Source organism: Ciconia boyciana, chromosome 4 (genome assembly GCF_034638445.1).
Source record: "Ciconia boyciana chromosome 4, ASM3463844v1, whole genome shotgun sequence".
Lineage (NCBI taxonomy): Eukaryota > Metazoa > Chordata > Aves > Ciconiiformes > Ciconiidae > Ciconia > Ciconia boyciana.
In genome coordinates this window covers 15,714,905-15,736,061 of record NC_132937.1, presented here as the reverse complement: position 1 = coordinate 15,736,061, position 21,157 = coordinate 15,714,905, and the positions used below count along the sequence as shown (strand labels likewise).

The 21,157-nt window shown below is 44.2% G+C and overlaps 2 protein-coding genes across 2 annotated transcripts in view; one reads left to right on the top strand and one right to left on the bottom strand.

Moving 5' to 3' along the window:
* KATNAL2 (katanin catalytic subunit A1 like 2) overlaps positions 1-439 on the top strand; it is a 46,111-nt gene extending 45,672 nt beyond the window's left edge. The window contains exon 15 of the mRNA XM_072859444.1: positions 34-439. Within this exon, the coding sequence (XP_072715545.1) occupies positions 34-194 (161 nt within the window). The 3' untranslated portion in view covers positions 195-439. The remainder of the gene's footprint in view (positions 1-33) is intronic.
* On the bottom strand, positions 352-18,569 carry HDHD2 (haloacid dehalogenase like hydrolase domain containing 2). Its single transcript, XM_072859445.1, has 7 exons — positions 18,359-18,569; positions 15,524-15,647; positions 12,637-12,845; positions 10,091-10,175; positions 4,429-4,645; positions 3,978-4,041; positions 352-2,911 (listed from the first exon to the last, which is right to left on the bottom strand). Exons 2-7 carry the CDS (start codon positions 15,622-15,624, stop codon positions 2,808-2,810), a joined length of 780 nt encoding a protein of 259 aa, XP_072715546.1. The 5' UTR covers positions 15,625-15,647; positions 18,359-18,569; the 3' UTR covers positions 352-2,807.
* Between the last annotated feature and the right edge of the window lie 2,588 nt (positions 18,570-21,157).

The window sequence follows — 21,157 nt, the reverse complement described above, 5'->3', positions numbered from 1 at the left end:
ATAACAGTATTTAATCAATTCTCTTTTCTTTAGGTAACAGTAACTTACCTGTGATCCGATTAGACACGATCACAACAGCAGATTTCCTGGATGTGATCACCCACACCAAGCCATCAGCAAAGAATCTAAGCCAGAAGTACACAGCTTGGCAGGGAGAATTTGTCAGTTTGAAAAGAAAACCCCCAAAAGACTGAAACCTTCCAAGACTTTTGCTATCCAAAATGGCATTGCCTTGCCTCCAAAGGATCGAATGGTGATGGGGAAGGAAGTGCTGTTGTTTCCAGGAAAGAATGCAGTGAGAAATGTCAGGGGGAAATCTTCACTTTCAAAATTTAAAAATTTTGTGGAGGGGGTTGTTTGGTTATTTTTTATTAGCCATTTTCAATGACCATTCAAAAAACATTCTTCATGGAAATAATGTAATGGCAGTTGCTATGTAATGAAGACTCCAGCCTCAATTTTATGTATAAAGACTTAGAGATTGCTTGCTTGTCAGTCTGTATTCATAACAGTTGTTTAGAGGTCTGGGGTAGAAGAACTGGACCAAAAGCTTGTTAAGAACAGTTAGATGATTAGTGTAATTCTGCCTTTCCGAGACTTACTAGAGCATCACAATCAGTGTAGCTTTACCAGCAGAGACCTGCACCCTTTTTAATGAAACATAAGTCACTGCTTTCAGCGACATTCAGGACCTTAGCAGTGCCTTGTAAGTTTCGTTAGTTTGTCATCGTTCTCAGCTGAGATCAAAGCCTTGATGTGCTGAATATATTACTTTCCAGTTGGTTTGGGGTATTTCCAAGGTGGAAAAGGCAAGGAATTAGAGGAACTTGGAGACATTGTAGAAAATCAGATTTAGGCTAATCTAACTAGAAACTGGATCGGAGTGGTTACCCACTGGTTTGCAGCCAGCCATAAAACGCAAACAGTGAGTCTTTGCAGCGCAGTGGTAAACACTAGCCAAGTTGGAGACTTTTCTGCTTATAAACATGGCCAGATAACCAGTCAGGACTGCCACAACTCCTTTAATCTTTTAATTAGAAATTCTAATCAGTCATGTTTTCAGGCTCTCAGGTCTCATGGCTGCCCCTCTCTTACCTGCCCTCTTGCTTGGCAAGACAGTTATCCTCTCTGCAGTTCTCCCAGTGTTTTCCTTGCACGGGCTTGTGTGCAGCTGCTTTTCCAAGTACCATGGTCTCGCACGCTTTCCAGCACACTGCGGGACCTCTAAAGCACTGACAGTCTCTTTTTGTTCCAGCATCAGTCACGTTGTCAGAAGTCTTTATGGGAAATGTCGTCACAGGATTTCGCTTATAGATCTCTCACCTCCTGAACCTGACTCTAACTACAGGCCAAAGACCTCCCTTGCGTACTCCAAGCAGAAACCAACACAGGTTGAGAATTGTTGGCATGAACACTAGGTGTGTGAATTTATTCAAAACTGTAAGTTACAATTTATGAGGGCACACAAACCGTATCTAAAGGTGGCCTTTCTTCCTGGGGGGCTTATTGTTTCTTCTATTTCTGCTGCAGAGTCTACTCCATCCACACATTCTGTCTCGGGCAGAGATTAAATCTGAATGTAGGTAACCACCCACCAAGTGAGACTGCAGATAGATAGACAATCTTTCATGTAAGGAGAGCTTCCCATTCATTCATCACGATGATCTTTCTTAACAAGAACGAGCATGGCTCATTAACACAAAACTATATTTTCAATAAGGTTAATACTCCAGTAATGTGTAATTGCAATCTAATAATTTAACACTCAGGAGCACTATAAAACAACTATAAAGGACTTTGATTATTACAGTTCGCAAATGGACCAGAAAAGCTATTTACCATCATTACAAAGTTGGTTCGTGTTGGTGGATTTAGTGCATAGGAAAAGCATGGCGTACCACAGAATTAAATTTCATTTTACAGCTCCACTAACCAACTGTGTAAAAACTGGAATCTGTCCCCATGGCTTGTGAAGGATTTTTCCCATAACATTAAAAAGGAACAAAAAACCCCCAACGATAGTGAAATTTTGCAACTGTAGCATTAATAGGACCCTGCTGAAGTCTAATTTCAAAAATTCACAGTCTCTAAGGCATTTAATACCAGACTTTTGTTTCTGTACCATTCTTTTTAATAACAGCATCTAATTAAAACATCTGTAAAATGCTGACAGTTTTAATTTTATGTAAAATTTGAGAAACAAAGCCAGGATCTGTTCTAATGAGAGGAAAGATATCAACAGTAGTTATTATTAAACAATGGTGATACTTTAATTTAAAAGTCACTTCTAAATGTGCCTAATCTCTACCTTTAAATTAGAGCAGAGCAGAGACCTACTCAGTGAAATCACTACAGGCTGACTAAGGCTCTGTTAGTCTTTGAGGTTTATTTACTTGAGTATTTCCAGTGCATTTTTTCAGTTTAGCTTATTCAGCAGAAGAACGTGACACTTTCCAGACAGGGCTTTTCATCAGTTATTTCTTGAAAATGGAAAATAAACAGAACTCTCTGCCATGCTCCCTATGTCATTCAGGAAAGCAGCTGTGTTGGTTGTAGCCTTTCTGTCTCACCTGCTGGGTATCCGCGGTCCCTCATCACATCCTCGGGAAACTACTACAGGAAAGGGCTTTGCCGTGACTGGGCCGGGGCCCATGCCGATCCTCTGCCCTTTCACAGCTCGAGTGGAAGGAGCTTACGGCTGGGTTTCTGATGCAATGCATGCATTGATCCTGTGACCTTAATTTTTGAAGCAAGAGTAAAGGAAATTATGTGAAACAGATGTTTCTTCAAACTAACTATTCCCTTTCTCATAGCAGATGCTCTAGGATATGTTCCACTGCCTCTGGGAAATTCTCACAGGTTAAGTAAGGGGCTGGATTAATTTTGTCTTCATCTGCCGGTCGATATTTACCTGTAACAGATTAACAAAATAATGCATTTACCAAGCTCCTTTGAGTATCCTCTTTTTCCCTGAAAATTACAGCCTCCTCAGATCAGTAACAACCAGACACGATAGGAGGAATGCCCATCTGAGGTTCTCCTGCAACAAACATCCCACTAGTCTTCCCTAAACAAACACCAAGCCTTACTGAAGATTCCTCCAGGGACGGCTCTGGCTCAAAATTCATGTTACTTACGCACTGGTTTCACTCTACTGCGCTGGCACTGTTCTTTCACTGACTATTCAGATATTCCTGTTGTAGGTTCTTGAAATAATAATAATATCATCTTCCCTTCTGGGTTTTATGAGGAAGAGTAAGATTACTTGCTTTCATTTTCAACATAATGGACTGTGTGGCATGAGCAGCTGCCACCTCAAAAAGTCTTTACCCAGTCCATGGTACCATCAATAACATTGATAATACCTGTCAGTCCCTTCAGGTTCCACGTTTGTCTGAAGCAAAATTACTTTTATAATTACCAGTGTAATTGCTAGGGAATGCCATCAGAGTTCCTGAATGATTAGAGGTTACATTGCTATGACTGATTTTGGCAATCTAAGATGGCACAGTAACAGTTCTCTCTGTTCTTTGACTAGTGCTCAGGATTTTAGAGTCATTAGAGCAAAAAATTCACACCTACAAGATCAGCCGCCCCCATCTATTACTTCATATCATTGTGCTATCAGTCTGGGGTCCGTGCTCTAGCCCTGTTGTTGAAACATTAAATATAATGGCCTATCCTGACTTAATTGCAATCTACTGCTCGACAGGCTACCACGCTGCAGCTGAGGAAATGTATCTATCTATATCTGCTGCATTCACCCCAAAACAAATGGAGTGAGGGACTGGGAGTCTCCCAGCAGCCCCTTGGTGTAACGAACCGCAGGAATAGTGGGCCTTTCTCTACAAAGCACCAGGGCTAGACCCAGGGCTCAGAGCGTACCTTCGCTTTGGGCACAGGGGCTACCAGTACCCAGGGCCAGATCACTGAATGCACCACTGTCTCCCGAAATGACAGATCCATCGAGTACTTACCGGTCCTTACCAAAATCCCACGCATGCCTGCATTCTGGGCGCCACCAACATCATCCCTGCAGTCCTGGGACAGAACAGGAGATCAGCTGGTTGGTGGTCACAGACACTACTTGTTAACAAGTTTTTCATTACGTTCTCTGCTTTGCACATCACTAATCAGCCACGTAAAAGCAGCTACACGGTGTCAAATCCTGTAGCTACCTATTAGACAAACTGTCACGGGAATTATTTACTACGTGCTTTTTGCCTGATCAAATAGCAACTGAAGTAAGAGAACAAACCCCATGGACTACACGTTAAATCCTGCAAGTTTTGATGGTTCAATTTTCACCCCTCATTTAATCCCAGTGCTTTTAGAAAGATCCATTCATGGCATTTGGGAGGCACTAGACACAGTGGAGATGAGGACTACGTTAACAGGCGGGTGACAAGGTATTGGGTCCCCACATACATCACCAATCATGACGGCCTCCTCTGGGGCACAGTCAGTCCCCCGCAAAGCTTCTAGGAAGAAGGTTTTCTCTGGCTTCCCCACCACTGTCGCTTTGGTGTCCGTCGCATATTCCAGCCCAGCTACAAAAGGTCCAGGTCCCAGAGCCAAGCCATCTTTTTTCTTGAAATATCTGGCTTTATGTATAGCTATAAGAGGAGCACCATCCAAAATCAACCTAAAGAATGAATGAAGAAGGAAGTACAAAAATTATATTAAAAACCCCCAATATTTACAGCTGAAGGCCTGAACTAGCTTTCGTTTTAAGTTGATGATGCTGACTTTCATGAATCCCCAAATTATAATGCAAGCTAGCATTCATTTGGAGAGTTAAATAAAGTTCCTTCCCTTCTTTTCCCCAGAAACAGCTAATAAAACAAATCCCCCAAATAAAGAATTTATTATCTTGAGGATTTTAACAGGTAACTATTTTTAAATCCTGTCTATATCTCTCATGCAATTAGGTCCATTACTCTAAGCAGCCTCACTTTTCACTAAGGCAAACATCCTAACATTAGAACCCATCTGATTTCCCCACACAAATATTTTAAAATACATTAACCCCAGGTAGTGGCTGTAGGTAGCAGTTTGATGGCCACAGCCTTCATCTCCTTGCCTGGACTCAGAACACAGCAGTGCTTTCAGGATGCTGCTGCCAAGAAATCTGCAGCCCAGCAGTTCTTGGGGCTGTTGGTATCACCTGTAACAGTCGAACAGCTATCTGTTTCCAGCAGAGATGGGTGTTCAGGTGAGTCCCAGGTAGAAGGTGAATAACCTTCATTTATATTTTAACATCAGAGGAATTACAGTAACAAGTTACATGAAAAGGCACAAAGATATTAGGTGCATTCATATCCCACCAAATTCCACAGTTAACAGCGCTGTTACTGAGCCTTTTAGAAACAAAGCTGGATTTGAGCTCCTTGCTATTGGGAACCAAAAATTCCAAGTGGAAGATAGTTCAAAGCAACAAGTCAGCAGATTCCTAATACTTCTGAGTACAATAAAAGGGTCACAGGATAAGGGTCATAATGCACGGTATGGCGGTGTTACAGGGGGGTCTTGGCTGGGCACAGGACCTGGGAGCCTCAGGAAGTGAGTGCAGCGGTAGTCTGAGAGACTGGGAACTGCTCCCTGCCCAACAGCTGAGATCCTCCCACCTTCCATGGGCCCATTTCTGCCCTGACACACCAGCGTGCACGCTCCTTGGGGTTCCACAGACAGCATCTCTGCCTGTCAGCTGACCTACCTGTTAAAAACCTGCAAGAACACGGGATTGTCTGGAGTGGGTGGAAAAACGTAAGGGAAGAAGTAATTAAGAAACTGCTGTTGCTCCACTGATCTCCATCAGTGCCTCCTTAGCCTCGCTACCCTGTCACCCCTGTCAATACACTTCATCTCTGCTTGAGGGCTCTTGTCTAACGCTTGCCTTGTAAAACCCTTGTGGCAGGGAGCGCGTCTCGTTAGCACACACAGTGCCTGAACAGTGGACCCGTGACAGCAAAGTAATAAATGGGAGTTTGCAAGGGCTTGCTTTCACAGAATCTGGACCTAATCTTTGATTCTTCCATTTCTGTTACCTGCCTGGTAGTTTTTCCTTACAGCAGACACAGCAGTTACCTGTCCTGCAGCAAAGGGAAGCCTGCGTAGCTGCTGCGCTAGAGGAATCCTCCTGGTACCACGAAGCACAGCAATGTTATTGCAGTCCTCCCCCTCTCCAGCCTCAGCTTCAGTGCAACAAAAGCCCTCCAGACAGTATCTATAAAAGTTGAGGTAACGACTGCCAAACACTTCCCCTTCGATTTTACAGCACCTTCTTCAGGTACTGCAGGCAACTCCAGTCTTTATCACAACTGGTAGGAATGTAACTAGCAAAGCTGGGAGATAGAGGAGAAACATTGGCTGTTATCTTCAGGGCAGAAAGGACAATTTCTTTTCCCCTTAACCCCACCTGATTTACAAAAAAAAAGCCTTTAAGAAAACAAACAGAATCTTGCTTTGCCCCTTCACTGCCTTTCTGGAGCTCTGCTGTGGCTCTGCTCAAAGAGGCTGCCTTAGGTGAGTTGTATGCTCCTCGGAGGACGTCTGCTCCTTCCCACATGCTTGCAGGGCAGTCTGGGTACTATGAGCAGTACATAAATGATATTTCATTTCACTTAATTATCACAAAACACTTCTATTGAATCAATGCATTCCAAAGGAAGCTCAACAAGAAGAGAGCTGGTGTGTGTATCTGTGAGCAGTCAGGTATGTTCATGATGGGAGGATGCCTCTAGGATACAGAAAAATTTAATTTGACAGCAGCACCACAACCACTTACATTCAGCAGTTTGCAGGGAAGATCTCACCTGAGAGAATTATTTTAAATGTGGCATCAAAATCCCATGTATACAAAAAGAGAAATTTAGTCTCAGTCATTTCAAATGGTGCCTAGAGAATGCCCTTGCTGTGTGTATCTCATTTTGGGACTCATATCAGGTTAGATTTACCTAACCTAACGTTGGATATCAACCAAGTAGTTGCCTACCAGGTAATTAGTCAGCCTGGGCTCTTCACAGTCAGTGGAGAGGAAAAAGCACTTCTAGGGCGCAGTTCAACTGTCCTATTTTAAGAACTACTAAGGGAAAAATGAATGATGCCTTACAAGCACCTCCTCTCTCCCTCAGGAGCCCAGGTCACCAGCTCAGATACAGGCATTGGCACTGTAGATATCTGCATTTAATCAGATTCACCTTAAGTTTTGCTATGAGCAATGCAAATCCCAAGGGACTTAATTATCTGGGCAGTAAAGGACAAAGAATAAAGTAAAGGACACGGCATAAGACTCGAGAAGAGAATGCAGCTAGTAGTTAGTACTTCCATTAGACCAAACAAAACTGACACCAGCAAAACAGTTTACCCTCAATAGAGGACTGGGGGAAAAACCCAGAACAAGTCAGCAAGATGTTAAAGATCAGACAGAGCCCATCCTAGGGCCTCTGCCCAGCCTGAAACACAGGACCAGGAAAACACTGGGCAAATCCAGGACAGATTCACAGAGGATGAAATCTTCCTCCAGGCAGACAAGTCAGCCAAACAGCTGGGAATGCATCTGTCACAAGGCAAGGTGAGCTGAAGGACTCAGTCTTGCTCAATACTCAGCTGCACCACCCAGAGCCCTGGATATAGGATGCTCAGGCAGCATGCACTCCATGCTACCCCCTTGAATACATGTCTCTCTTGGGCAGCAAGGCCATGCTGCACCCACTGCCCGCTGCAGGGGACTGGATTTGGCCTTCAACACCTTCCTTCCCTTGCCAGAGCAAGTGTCCAATTCTGTGTTTAATGCAAAAAGCCCAAATCCAGCCTGGGATAACCTCACCCACCTCCACAGGGCCAGTTCTGCAGGCTTTCCTGCATGTGCTGGCCTGGGGAAGCCTGAGAGACTCTGAATGGGATGACTGGTTTCTTGTTTTAAATGTCCAGGTCTCCAGCCCAAGGCAGCTAATGACTATTATTCAACGGTTAATATATTCATGACAGAAATATCAATAAATAAAATTATATAAGCACTGGAATACATGATGGGTTAAGTTCATGCAGTTGTGAAATTAGAGTCCACTCACGAGTGCGCTGTAAAATTCTAAAATCAATGCCATTGGCAACGTGCACTAATGAGGCTGCCAGAGAATCAGTTTGGATCAATACATGTTCTTATTACATAGAACTGGCATGCAGATAAGGACAGCATTGGCTTCCTACTCCAAGGAGCCTCCATAAGATACTGGTGAGCAGTAAATGATACTCCCTCTTCGGATTTAGTGGTTATAAAGACAGATTAAGGTGCTTGAGATCAGTTTTTTCAAATTCCAAGGTGAAAAATTGTGTGGTAGCCATCATCCCGTGAGCAAAGAGTGGAAAGGATTCATCGCATGTATTGTAGCACAGCAGGGAGTTATCCAGGGTGTTACAAGATGTCCTCTTCAGCTCTGAGATAGCACTAACGTTGGTTACCAGCCACCCACAGGGGTTAGCAGTCCTGCAGCTGGGATGGGCTGTGCAGGTTGGGTGCTCCTCCTGTTGTAGTAGTCACTTTAGCATTAGTATCAAGGCTTGTTGAAGGCTTAGGCCGCAAGAACTTTCACCTAGATCCACCGACCGTGCACTGAACTTTTATTTGGCTACATGAAGGAAGGCCCCTGAAACCGGTACGAAGCAGAAAGATAAGGAGGCTTCAACCTTAGCGGAAGCTGTGATCTTAGAGATAAGAATTGGCCTGCCTAGAGACAACGAAGGGACCCAGTGAAGAAGGGGAAGACCCCAGACTCAAATACTACTATTGGTCCAAACTGTCTCCTGAGGGGAGAGGAATTTAGATTGTAAGGGTATAATTGCCCAGGGATTTCTTTGTTCTGGGTCCCTCTCCAGAGGCACCCAGCTCGAGCTGTTTTCACCGCTATACCAATAAATTCATCTGGCATATGTTGTATCTGAGACTCTGCTTCGGGAAACGTAGGGTTGAGCCAGAGGGGAAAGGAAGCGCCTGAGAGTGAGTGTGTGAGTGAGCAAGGAGTTGAAAAGGGGCACCCGTCAGCTCCGTGGAGCTGCCCGCTGTGAAGGGACTCTGGTCCTAGCAGTTAAAGTCTCAGGTGGTGTGTGTGCGACTCCCTGAATGGTGTGTGAATGCTCGGGCAGTGGCTTCTCCTTTAACACTCCTCTGTTACAAGGCCAGGCTGATCAGCTGGGCCTAAACTGCTGCCGAAGGACAGCGGGTTGAGAGAGCTCCCAGCAAAATGAAACAGAGGCACAGCAGGCTCTGTTGGGGTGCAGGGAAGCTGGGATGTTCAGACGACCTTTCTCTGCGTATTTCACAACAGACAAAAGGCACATCACTGGGGCTAAACTCAGCAACAGGCTCATGTTCAAGTCTTTTAAGGTTTTTTTCAAGTTAAAATCGAGTGCTGTGCTGAGCTAGAACTAGAGAGAAGGACGCAAGGCTATGCACCTCTGCACACACTATTGCATCTTGGCTCCTGTACAGTCACAGATAAATTTTATCTGATTTACCCCTTAATACACAAAATGAAGAGCTTTAGAAATAAGACAGACCGGATCAGATCCATAGTTCATCTAGCCCAGCATATTGTGCTGGCCACTCCTGAACACAAGATGCTTCAGAAGAAATTGCTAGAAATCCTGTACTAGGTAGATAAGGAATAATCTGCCCTAAATACTGGATTTCCTTCCCTATAATATTTGAGCTCTGAAGGCTGAGGTTTGAACATAGAAGCCGTCTCCCAAATACTTCCCAACATCCTTGGTTTTGCGTATTTCTTCTTGAAGCATTGCTAACTTTTTCACCTCAATGACAACCGTGACTGTACTTCTATAGTTTATTTACAGACTGAAAGCTATGAAAACCAGGGCTGGACTACCTGAACTCCATGGTTAAGGTCCCAAATCCACCAAGGTTAGTGGCGCTCTCTCAGACACGGAGGAAGACACCATAATCACGCTACGTAACGGTGATATTGCTACCACCCTCTTCTTCCCACATGAGAAGGATTTCCTTGCCTATGTAGAGGTACAGAGCGCAGCAAAAGACAGCCACCATTCAAGAAGCCACAAGGAGGGGCTGACTTACCGAAACGCTCTGTTCATCATCTCATAGTGAAAGTGCTCAGGAGCCAGTCCTACCACCACTGCATTGGGGTCATCAGTGGCTATCCCTGGAAAATCAAAACATGACTCTGAGCGAACAGAATTTTATTCATACTTAGTACACAGTCAACAAGTGCAATTAATCACTTTACAGCAAAAATGAGCATTTTCTGACACAGACACATCACATAGACTAGTTCTATGTCTTTTAGGAATTAGGAAAGCATCTGTGGAACAGGTGTTGATCTATCCAGACTCTGCCATCCTTCATGATGAACACAACTCTGCAGCTGGACAGTCTTAACAGCAACTGTTGAACAGTGATTCTCTCACTGCCTCCACTGAAATGCAGCAGACAGCACAAATCACTTTAACTGAATGACTTTTTGTTATCTAAGAATCTCTTTCCACATATATTCATCTGCTTTGTAAGACAGTAAAGCAGGAAGACTAGTGAATTCCATCCAGTTTTTCTATACCCTCTAGTCACAGAAAACTCCACTTAGGGTAAAAAGCCTGACTGTTGTTCTACATATCAGTCTGGTTACGATGGCAAAAACGGTATTGCAGAGTGACCTAGAAGTTGTTACACTAGATTAGTTTTGGCTCTTCTGGAAGGTCTTTTTTTAATGTGGATTAGTCCCCTCGAGAACAGCTTGCACCTCCTTTGTCCTGCACTGCTCCGGAGGAGCATGGCTGTTTTTACATGGCAGTGCCACCTCTGAACAGAACCAGCAAATGGAAGCAGAGTAGCATCCACAGGAGAAGCAGGAGTACTAGAGTGTTTTATTAGGACAGGTTAAGTATCAGCTGCATCCTGCACTTGCTGGGGGTTTTTGTTCTGCCTTCACACAGCATATGCTCCACACCTTTACTGGGATAACTAGAGCTCCTGGGTCTCCAGAGGGCGTCATCGCAGCCTGCTGGCTGACGTCTCCTGCCGCATGTCCTTCAGTTAGCTCAGCCAGCAAAACGTATGCTGAGATGCCAGTGGATTTGTGACACCATCCAAAAGCATCTGGGTCCTTTAACCAAGAATGGATTACATTCATCCATCTGTGACCAACTTTATAGAGAGATTAGCCAAGAATAGCTCAATAGCAGCCATTAACAGGAATTTAAAACATCCTCCATTGTACTTAAATGTTTCAAGAGCAGCACTGAGAGAATATGAGCAAAACCACTTGTAGCAAAAAGAAACAAAACAATCCATTCCAGATCCAAGCAACACAGAAAATGCCACCAATGTACTCCGCTGATACCTCTATCTTTGCCATCCTTTACAAAATTAGCATCAGCTACTGTAAAACTGGTGGAAAGATCCCAAATACATGGAGATTAAACTGATTTAACCACCTTCGGTGAAATAGCTGCTGTCTCTGCTGTTTCTGACCCAAGAAAGCCTTCCTGAGAACACAAATACAGAATATTGCTAGGGGCATATTTCTCTGGATACAATGTTAGGTGGAACAGATTACCAGGTTTCATTGCTCTCGGAGCCCACAGAGGCTTTTCTCCTGAACACTTATCTTTCTGAAGATTACTGACTAGACTATGGCACTAAAATTTAACAGGAAATGTCTAGCTCCTAGCATGATTAGAACCTACTTAAATTACACAGCCATAAGGATTTCAGTTCATAAGGCAAGGGGCAGGGCACAGTGGTAAGCCATCCACATTTTTGCTGCCTTGACCTTAAATGAAAGTCTGAATATACAATATAGAGTTTTCAACTCTGAGTACATTAAAAATGTGGGTATCTTCACTACTCTGGGAACAGCAATGTGGTTAAGTCAAGGACTAACTGTCCTAGCTTCAGGCACCTGACAGACATGTCCAAGTTAGAACATATTCTACTCCCCTTATTGTTGAGGGAGGGAAATGGGAACATCTGAAAGTAAAGCAAGTTTTAACCAGGTCTTTAGAGATTACAATCTAGAGAAGTCAGGGTGATGAACCTTCTCTCACCAATTAAGGTATCAAAGTACATGGAGTGAGACCTAGATGTTCAAGATAAGTAACAATAACTACCTGGAGATTTTACATTTAATAATAATCTATTAAGAGAGAAATAGCCTCCTGTGTGTGCCTACACACTGGCTTTTCAGCTCTTTATGAGCAAAACCTCTGTACAATAGCTGAGGGAAACCTGATTTCCAACAAACTGACACATCCTTGCTATAAAACAAATCAGCACTGGTAGGTGCAATAAATCTCCAATGATCTAGTGGTAAGTAATACTTTTTTTTTTACACTGGAAATTAATAAAAAGTATTGAGTTTTACCCAAATTCCTGACTATTTGAAGGCTTTGGCTGCCGTTTCCACTACTCTTCAAGAAGCTATGAGTTCAGACTGTTTAATGTTAATTTAAAAAGAAGAAAGGACCTTTATGACTCTGGAGAGTTCCACATTTCAGGCTTCATCATAGCTAGTGGTATATATATGATTGTCGTTCTACAAAACACAGAGCACTCTTTTTCCTTAGTTGTTCAGTAACCTTCCCCAAGCTGTTCTCTGACCACCTCACCTGTGAAATCAGGCAGGGCCTTGGCATCCACCAGGAGGAGAGGCTGCACCTGCTTTTGCTCCAGAAGATTTCTGGCTGCTGTCAGAGATGTGAAGATCTCATTTTCTGCAATGTCAAATCCCAGTTTCGTCAGCCTCTCCAGCAGGTCTCTCTTGCACTCCTTCGTTGTGTTCATCACAAATTGAATGGTAACCGGAGCGCTGCGCAGCCTGATGGATGAAGAGCAAAGGCAAATTGGCCACAGCATCCTTCTGTTTACACACTCGTACGTCTCTTTGGGACTGAAAAAGGACCATTTGTCTAAAGGCTGCAGATGAAAAGACTGTATACATCCCAGAGTACTGGTGCCACACAAGAACCATGAGGTTGTTAATTTCTGTGGACTGGAAGGCAATGCGAAACAGATGGCAAGAATTACAGCTACCAGAACAAGACCAAGTCTCCCCTGCTTTGCTTCTACCAGGAAAAGTCTGGAGGAAAATGGTGATTCCAAACTCCATCTTCATAGTAGTAGCAAACACATCTATGATCAATAACAACTAGTTTGAAAAGTCTTTTAATTCAAACTAGATAATAAATAAACCAGCCCTGTATTCTGGATCAACAGCATTCTGAACCAAAATAAATAAACAAAAGAACCTTGTTGCTAAATTAATAGATTGAACTCCACATGCTAGGTGAATTTCACAGCAGCTGTGGCTCATTCAGAGATGCAGGATACTCTAAGAGCCTGTTACCTGTGTGGTGATTTTATGTCAGCTTTTGCAGCCATTTCTCCCTTTACTGAGGAACACCAATATCACATAAAACCACATTATTGCCCTACACTGACAGTACATGCTACCAAACAGTCAAATAATTTTAAGTGACAATTTCAACAGCGTTCCCTTTAATTATTCCCCCACCATCACTTTCTCTGTTTGTTGCTATAGAAACAAACACTGGCATCACGACTGCATGGAGAACATCAGAATAAAGTTGGTCAACGCTGGAGACTTGCTTGCACCTGCCACTTCTTTCTCTTGTTTGTCAGACACACTGACCCTTCACAAGTATGAACTGGTAAAAAAGTCCCCTGGTTGCTAATAAAATAAAAATTAATATATTTTTTCCTATGGACCTCAATACTGAGAAGTAACCCTAAAAATGGGATCTATCCATTTGTTCCCTAAGCAAGCTGCATGCCAATCATTTCAGTGTCTCTTTAGACAATGACATGGATTAGCAGAAAAGAGCATGAGAAAATATTTTTTTCAAATCTCTAAGCAAAAAGACCTGGCTGTTCTTGGCAGTGAAATGACACCTGCTCTCCATACCTGTGACAGCAGGTTGAAGCTGACAAACAGCACCAGACTCTCTCTGCACCTTATCCCTTCTCTAACCCCCTCCCTTGCCAAAGCCAGTACAGGGCCTGCATGAGCACGGCTCAGTAGGAATCAAGCAGAAGTAGAAGACAAGGGAGAATCAGTGGCTTTATAAATCAGTCTTCTGATTCTACAGAAGCCATTTCTTCTGTCCAGTCTACTGCCTGGAGGTTTGGAGGTGAGCAGCAGACAGGACAGATACTGAGCTCTTCTTGACAATATCACCACTTTTATATCTATCTATCTATCTATATGGATTTTCAAGAATGCTGACTCTCACCTGGCACAAGTTCTCCCTGCAGCATGAAACACCAGGCAGACAAGGTCCAGTGAATGAATGGGTAATGAATGAGTACCCAGTGCTTTAGCAGTTTTTACTTCCTTGCAATTTTACATCTTTAGGATATAATTATTTCCACAAAATTATTTGTGAATAGGAATGCAGAGTTTCCTAATCCCTCTGTGAACTCTTCCTCTGAGCAACAGTCTAGCTTTATAAAAATCTAAGCAGCTAATACAACTCCAGTAAACACTTCTAATCCTTAATTCAACCCTATTCCTCTCTCCTGGTTAATTCTTACTGTCCCAACATCTTAAGGCATCCTCCCTCGCTCATCATGATAGCATATATCACTTTGTGTTTTTCTTCATCCATTACAAGATGTCTTCTCCAGGAAAACAGTGTCATAACACAGTACAAAGATCCCCAGGGTTGCGTATCCTATTTTGCCACTGACTTGGCCAGATTAAGTCATTTTACTATGCCTCAGTTTCTTTAGGCACCCTTTCATCAGAAGAGAAAGAGGTACTTACTTAACTGTCCTGTTTATTAACGTGTTGAAATTCCTACAAAAGATGGGCTGTATTATCAAATGTTTCTGAAACTAAAAAACAACAGAGGTTGTTTACCTAGCAGAAAGAAACTTTAAAAATTTAAAAAAAAAAAAAAAAAAAATTTAAAAGCTTTTCAGCAAAGCCTTGGCTGAAAGACCAAATGAAATGAGAACTCTGCAAAGGATGCCTTGCTCACTAGGCCAAGTTATTCTCTCTGTTATTCCACTTTAGCTCACCACAGACCTAAGGGCTCAGACAAACAATCAGGTTCCTGTAGTTAAACAAAGCACGGAGGAACAGCTCAGCTGAAGTGACTTTGGTGTACGTGGGGTAATTCAGGTTAACTTAACTACTTTCCACTTTGGCTAAGGCTGTAGTCCCATAAGAATTAGCGGAAACACTCTGAATATTGTCTTTTTCTATCTAGAAAAGACTCAGAAAAGACCTAGAGAGCAACTTAGGAAAGCTGCGGGGGCTCAGGTGATACATGGCAACTTTTCAATATCTAGGCCCTTTGCTGATTTCTCTTGGTATTAATACAGGCATAAATAAAAGCAGAATTTGTCTGCATATTTGCTTATCCACAACAGTGTAAAAAGGCAGAAGCTTCAGGCCTGTTTACTTAAAGAAGCGTCTGTGCAAACAGCACTGACATAACTTATCAGAGGAAATCGAAAAAGGTAGCTTGCCTTTTAAGAGCTTCCTGCGTGCCTGGCACAGCTGAGTCTTCAATGCGAAGTGTGCTGCTGAGATCCACCAAGACAGCTTTCAGCACGCACCGAGCTTCCATCCTTCCTTCCCCAGGGAAAAGGCGAATAAATGAAACAACAAAAAACTGGTTAGCAGACAATGGATAATAAAAATAAGGAACTCAGTTAAGCGCCTCATTTGTGCCAAGCCCGGTATTACTCAGAACATTACTCGCAGTATTAAATGGGCCCCTTTAGACAGAGAAATAAAAGGCAGTGTTTAAAAAAAATACATAATTGACGGGGTGGTATTTTCCCAAAGACTCTATATATGGAAATCAGGTGCTATTTGTTTTTTAAGTGCCTTTATTTGTGCGCGTCAAAAAATTCTCTAAACAACTAAGACTGTTGGGAAGAGGATCATTAGGTCTGGTATTGCTGGTTCAAGGCCTCAGCAAGCACATTTCAGCAAGTCCCATCGACACCAATGGCGCTGTTCAAGTAAAAATAAATACAATACAACTAAGCAATGATACAGTGCTCCGACTATAAAGCTCAAAAAGCTCTGCAAAAGTGGATATTGTTAATTTTATTTTTGTAAGCAAGATCTACGGTGCTCCAGCCCACAACACAATTCAGGTGCCCTAACTCTTAGGTTATTCGGTGGTCAGCTGCCTGTATGCCAGCGTGGATTTAGCCTGGAAGCTCTCAGGGCTCAAGGATATTCAGCACCCCGAAGGGTTACTCCCTCCTCTTGCAAAGGGGACAGTCAAGCAGTTTTTCTACAGCAAGCTTCTGTGTCACACAAAAGGAGACTTAGCCCAAAACAGAAGCCAGCATTCAAAGGGTAAAAGCACTGGGGAAGAAAACAGTGAGGTCATGTGCAAGTCATCTGGCTAAAAAGCTGTCTTCAGAAACTAGTACTTCTCCTTATGTGCGCTGCAAGGGCTGTATTTGGCTCCACAAGCAAGTTCGCTGAGCTATTTCTTAGCAAATGTCCAATATGGAAGCTTTTCTCCTGTTTGTTAGACAATAATGACTATCACTAGCAAGTCATCATGATTTTATGTTGAGCCCTCTTGGTTACAGACAGAACATGTAACGTAACACGCAGAGCGGTCAACACCATGATTAGAACCTGCCTTAATAAATTTAATTTTCTATTAGGATAGTTTTATCTTTGCAGACAGTTTTATCAATGACCAAGATCACGTGAACTTGATGTCTCAGGTCCAAGACACATGCACAGAAAACTTTGAGATTCTACTTTCTTTTTTCCTGCTGGCTCCCTGCAATAAGGAAAAAAAAAAAGCAAGCTTATTTTATAGTATACCTGTTGCTACACATGCCAGGGTTAAAAGTGTATGATAAAGAGCTGATAACAGAACTCAGTGAGGAAAAAGAGGGCACCAGGTTTCTGAGACATCTTCTCATCTTCTCTAAAATACCTAGTGCAAAGTGCCTGAACAGAATGGAATTTGCATGACTCCACATTATTTTCATGACAAAAAACCTCTCTTCCCTCAGGCACTTCAACTCTAGCACAGGGAACTTTGAGTGCTGAGAGAGATTAAAAAGAGGACTGAAGAAGGTGCTATTACATAAATTCTCTATCCAAAGACACATGACTGCAGAGCAACTACACTGTGTCTGCATGGATAGCACAGCTAAGGACAGGGATAGAATATCCTAGATTAGCAAAAACGGGATTTTTTTTAATTCCTCTTTTACCCTAGATCTCCGTTGGTTCTCCTATTTACAGTGTATTTATTCAGGTGGTATGGAAGTTATTTGCAGAGCCAGTTTTCAGCATAGCTGATTTTAAGTATAGAGCTCATGACCTAGCAAGAAAGTCCTGAAAAACTTCAGTATCTCAGTTTTCATAATCGCAGCCCAACACATTAGGGGAACCTCACCTTCGTGCTGGCATTACAGCTACAGCAACGGAATGAAGCCATACAATAATTCAGGCTGGTCAGGACATGAGGGACCATCCAGTTCAATGCCCACCTGGTCTTTGGCAGTCTAAGGGGCCTACATGCTGTATAGGGACACAACAAGGTGCTCACAACCTATGTGAAAGAGGCCTCATCCCCTTGCGGGAAGGCTTGTAATGGTACAGATGTGTTGGGGCCACGGAGGGGCTGCTCTCCATGGCAGAGGTGCCTGGCACTGCCCTGCACAGGGCTGGCCTCCCCCAGCTCCTGTTCCTCCTCTTCCCTAGATCCCACCACCGGGCCACCCCACAGGGCCTGCGCAGTGCCACCAGCAAAGGCCAGGCCTTTCCCTCGGACAACAGCACAAGCCAGGCAGCAAAGCTGGAGCCCCTGAAGCCACTGGCCAGCCCCAGAACAAGGCAGCAGAGCGACTCAGGCCCAGGGCCAAGCTGAGGGGAGTGGGGCCCCAGGCTGGCCACCCACCCAGCCCCACAGAGAGCCCACACGGCCTCCCCTGTGGGCCTGCCATTGTCCCCTGAGGAGCCGGAGGCGGCGAGTGTCTCCCTGCTCGCTGGGGAGCCCCGGGGCCGCTCCCCTGTCCCACAACGCCTTCGGAGACGGATGCCTTCCCCTCCCCTCACCATACTAGAAAGGACATGAGGATACAACTACCCTCCCCATCCCCAGCCAAGGAGATGGCACCGCCTCTTTCCGTCAGTTTACAATGGGCAGGTGGGCTGGTCCATTCTCTCGGGGGAGTCTCCGAGCTCGGCGGGCTCCCCTTTCCCGTGACGCGGATGGTTCCACCCACCCGTTCGTGCTCGAAGAAGGCGGGCGGGCCCACTCGGAAGAGAGGGGAGAGCAGCTTGGCGGCAGCCCCCCCTCCCCGAGACTAACCTGGCTCCAGCCGCCCCGCCGCCGCCCCTGCGGACTGATCGCCGCCGCCCCGCCCTGCGGGGCCCTCGCGGAGCCGGGGCTGCCCGGCCGAGCGCCGGTGCCCGCCTGCTACCGGCGCGGCAGCCACAGCCGCGACCAGGCGCGGAACCGCTGCAGCGCTCAGCCTTCAAGGGCCGGTGTCCCCGGCTGGCCTCCGGCAGTCGCCGACAGGCAGTGCGGCGGGCAGCCCGCGGCGGCACTGAGGGCCAAAGGGCGCGTGGTGCCTCAGCGGGGAGGGCGGGAACGGCCGTCAGCCCCGGGGCGGGCGGGGGATGCTCTCCGCCAGCGGCAGGCCGGCCCTGCGGCCCGGAGCTGTGCGCTGAGGGGGTGTGAACAGCCGCCCTATGCCCCAGCGGGCCTGGTCTTCTGGGGGTACGGCTCCTGTGCGCTTCCCGGCTGAAGCCGCCCAGCGAGATAGTTGTGGACATTTTGAAGACCAGCTTCCTACAGTTGCTCTGTTGGAAACATATAACTGTAAGGACTGTGCTTCCCCTGTGACAGTAGCAAGTCCCGGTCTGTGGAGACCCCTCTCTACCTGTGATGGCGGTGGAGCGTGCCATGCTCATCTGCAGGAGAGGCAACATACAGAAAACATGGTCAGATGCAATTGCATTTTAAGCTATTGCAGTTAGGATTTCATAAGAAATGAGGGCACATCAATGAATTAAGTACGATATACATTCACAGTTTTATATTGTGATGGTACATCAAAAAATCCAAGGTATATAAGATAGGTTGCAATGTTATTAATTTAAATTTGTACTAAGGTGAGATGTCAAAGATAATTCAAGTGAGTTTGAGATTCCTTTACTCGTGTACAAACCCATTACCTTCTTACTTTTCCCTTCGCCTGTCCCCATGCCCTTCAAAACAAAACCTTTAACAGTACAAGTATACAGAATTGATCCCTTATTCCTGTCTGTATTTGCACTAAAGACTCTCTGAAGTGTTCCACAAGCTTCCTTTTCACCACACAGCCAGCCACAACTGCAATCTACTGCTGTGAAAGCATCTTCTGTTTACAAATCCTTACTAGAAATGAGCCAATTATTCTACACTGGAAAGTCATAGTCCTCATCCTGATCTGTAAAATGTTCTGGCTATTGTCATTTCTGTGCCAGGTGTGAGTGATAATGCTCTTCATGGTTTGAAGTGGCTACTGGATCACAGGCTGCTTTGCATGCAGAGGTCTTTGCCAGGTGGAAACTTTTTTGCATGTTCCCTGCTACTGAAGAACCTGAGCCCCTGCCAGGTTTGAGGTGCTTCGCCTTGTTCAAACTTAGTCACAGCAGAACTGCTCAAAGCCACATGAGGAGGCGGCAGCAGTGTAGTTACTCCCTTGCTGTTTCTCTCTACACCCCTTCCTTCTCTGCCTGTTTGCTGTCTACCCTTTTGCCCTCATCCCTGCTCATTACCTGGGAGACCTAATCTTCAGCTGCTGCCCCACTCTGAATCACTATTTTGCATCTGCCAGGTAAAACACGTCCCAGCTTTGCCTCAAATGCAGGATTCCTGCTGCACAGAACCGCTGTTCCCTTTTACTGCATGTGCCTAATTGATTTTGAAATGATCTATCCACGTGCTGTAAGCCATGCATTGAAACTTCAGCCTTTCTGAAAGGACAGGAAGATGGGGGAAATCACTTTTTACCCGTTTTTAAAGCTGCTGCTTGTAATCTTTAGTATCGGCTTTTATTTTAGTAAGAACTAGTGTTTTAACAGTCAATACATGTGAAAAGGAAATGATACGCAAGCTGTGCTTCAAATCATTCAGTACTCCAATCCAATGCATCAGCAATGGAAACATCTACCACTGCTTTTTTACAAAAACTTTACAAAAAACACAAAAAGGCCTGCATACCTTCTGTGTTTTATCTGTTCCACATACATACTGTCCAGTTTCCATTGAAAGACAGATATATGAAAGTAACTGATCCAGACTGTACCCTCGTCACCTCTGAGTGACACGAAGATTATTATAAGGAATACTTTATAACAGATCCATCTACTCTAGAATTGAAAGACTAGCATGATCCTGTTCTGCCTCAGGCCAATGTTACCACGGCTCATTAGGTTTGCTACATAAACCAAAATACAACTTCATAGCAGAGAGATGATACTCAAAAGTGCCACAGGGATGAGAAAAAAGTATTTCATGTAAGAACAGTAACTCTGGTACCTAGAACAGGATGAAGCTGAGTTTTGAGGTACTCCCACTGTACACAGATACAGAGCGAGTTATGAAAGAGAGTGCTTAACTTAGAAATTCAGAATTTATTTACAAGTTTTCACTAAAAAAAGGAAACATAAAACTCTCCTGAACATACTCTGCTCTGCAAAACACTGCAGTTGAAGATCATTAATTTAATTTACACATTTTACAGATTTATCTTTGTATACAACAGCATATGCTTTAGTCATCAAGACAAAGAGATGATAAACTAAGCTGTTTTAAAATAATTAAACTGCCACGTTTCCTTTGGCCTTTCCCACTTTAAAAATAAGCTAAAACACTTTAGCAGAAGAACAGACATAAGACTTCTAACTTTTCTGAAAAGGTACACGAGAATCAGCCTTCTTCATTTTCAGACTTGCTATATAACATTGGACCCAACTCAGCAGTCTGAACTGAGACAAGATCTACACCAAAGCAATTAGCAATATTCTCTGCGACAGAACTGCAAGATCATACCCATAGTTTCAATTTCAGTAAGCTGTTACTTTAACAAAGGAAGATGGAGGGTGGGGGAAGAAGCAGCAGT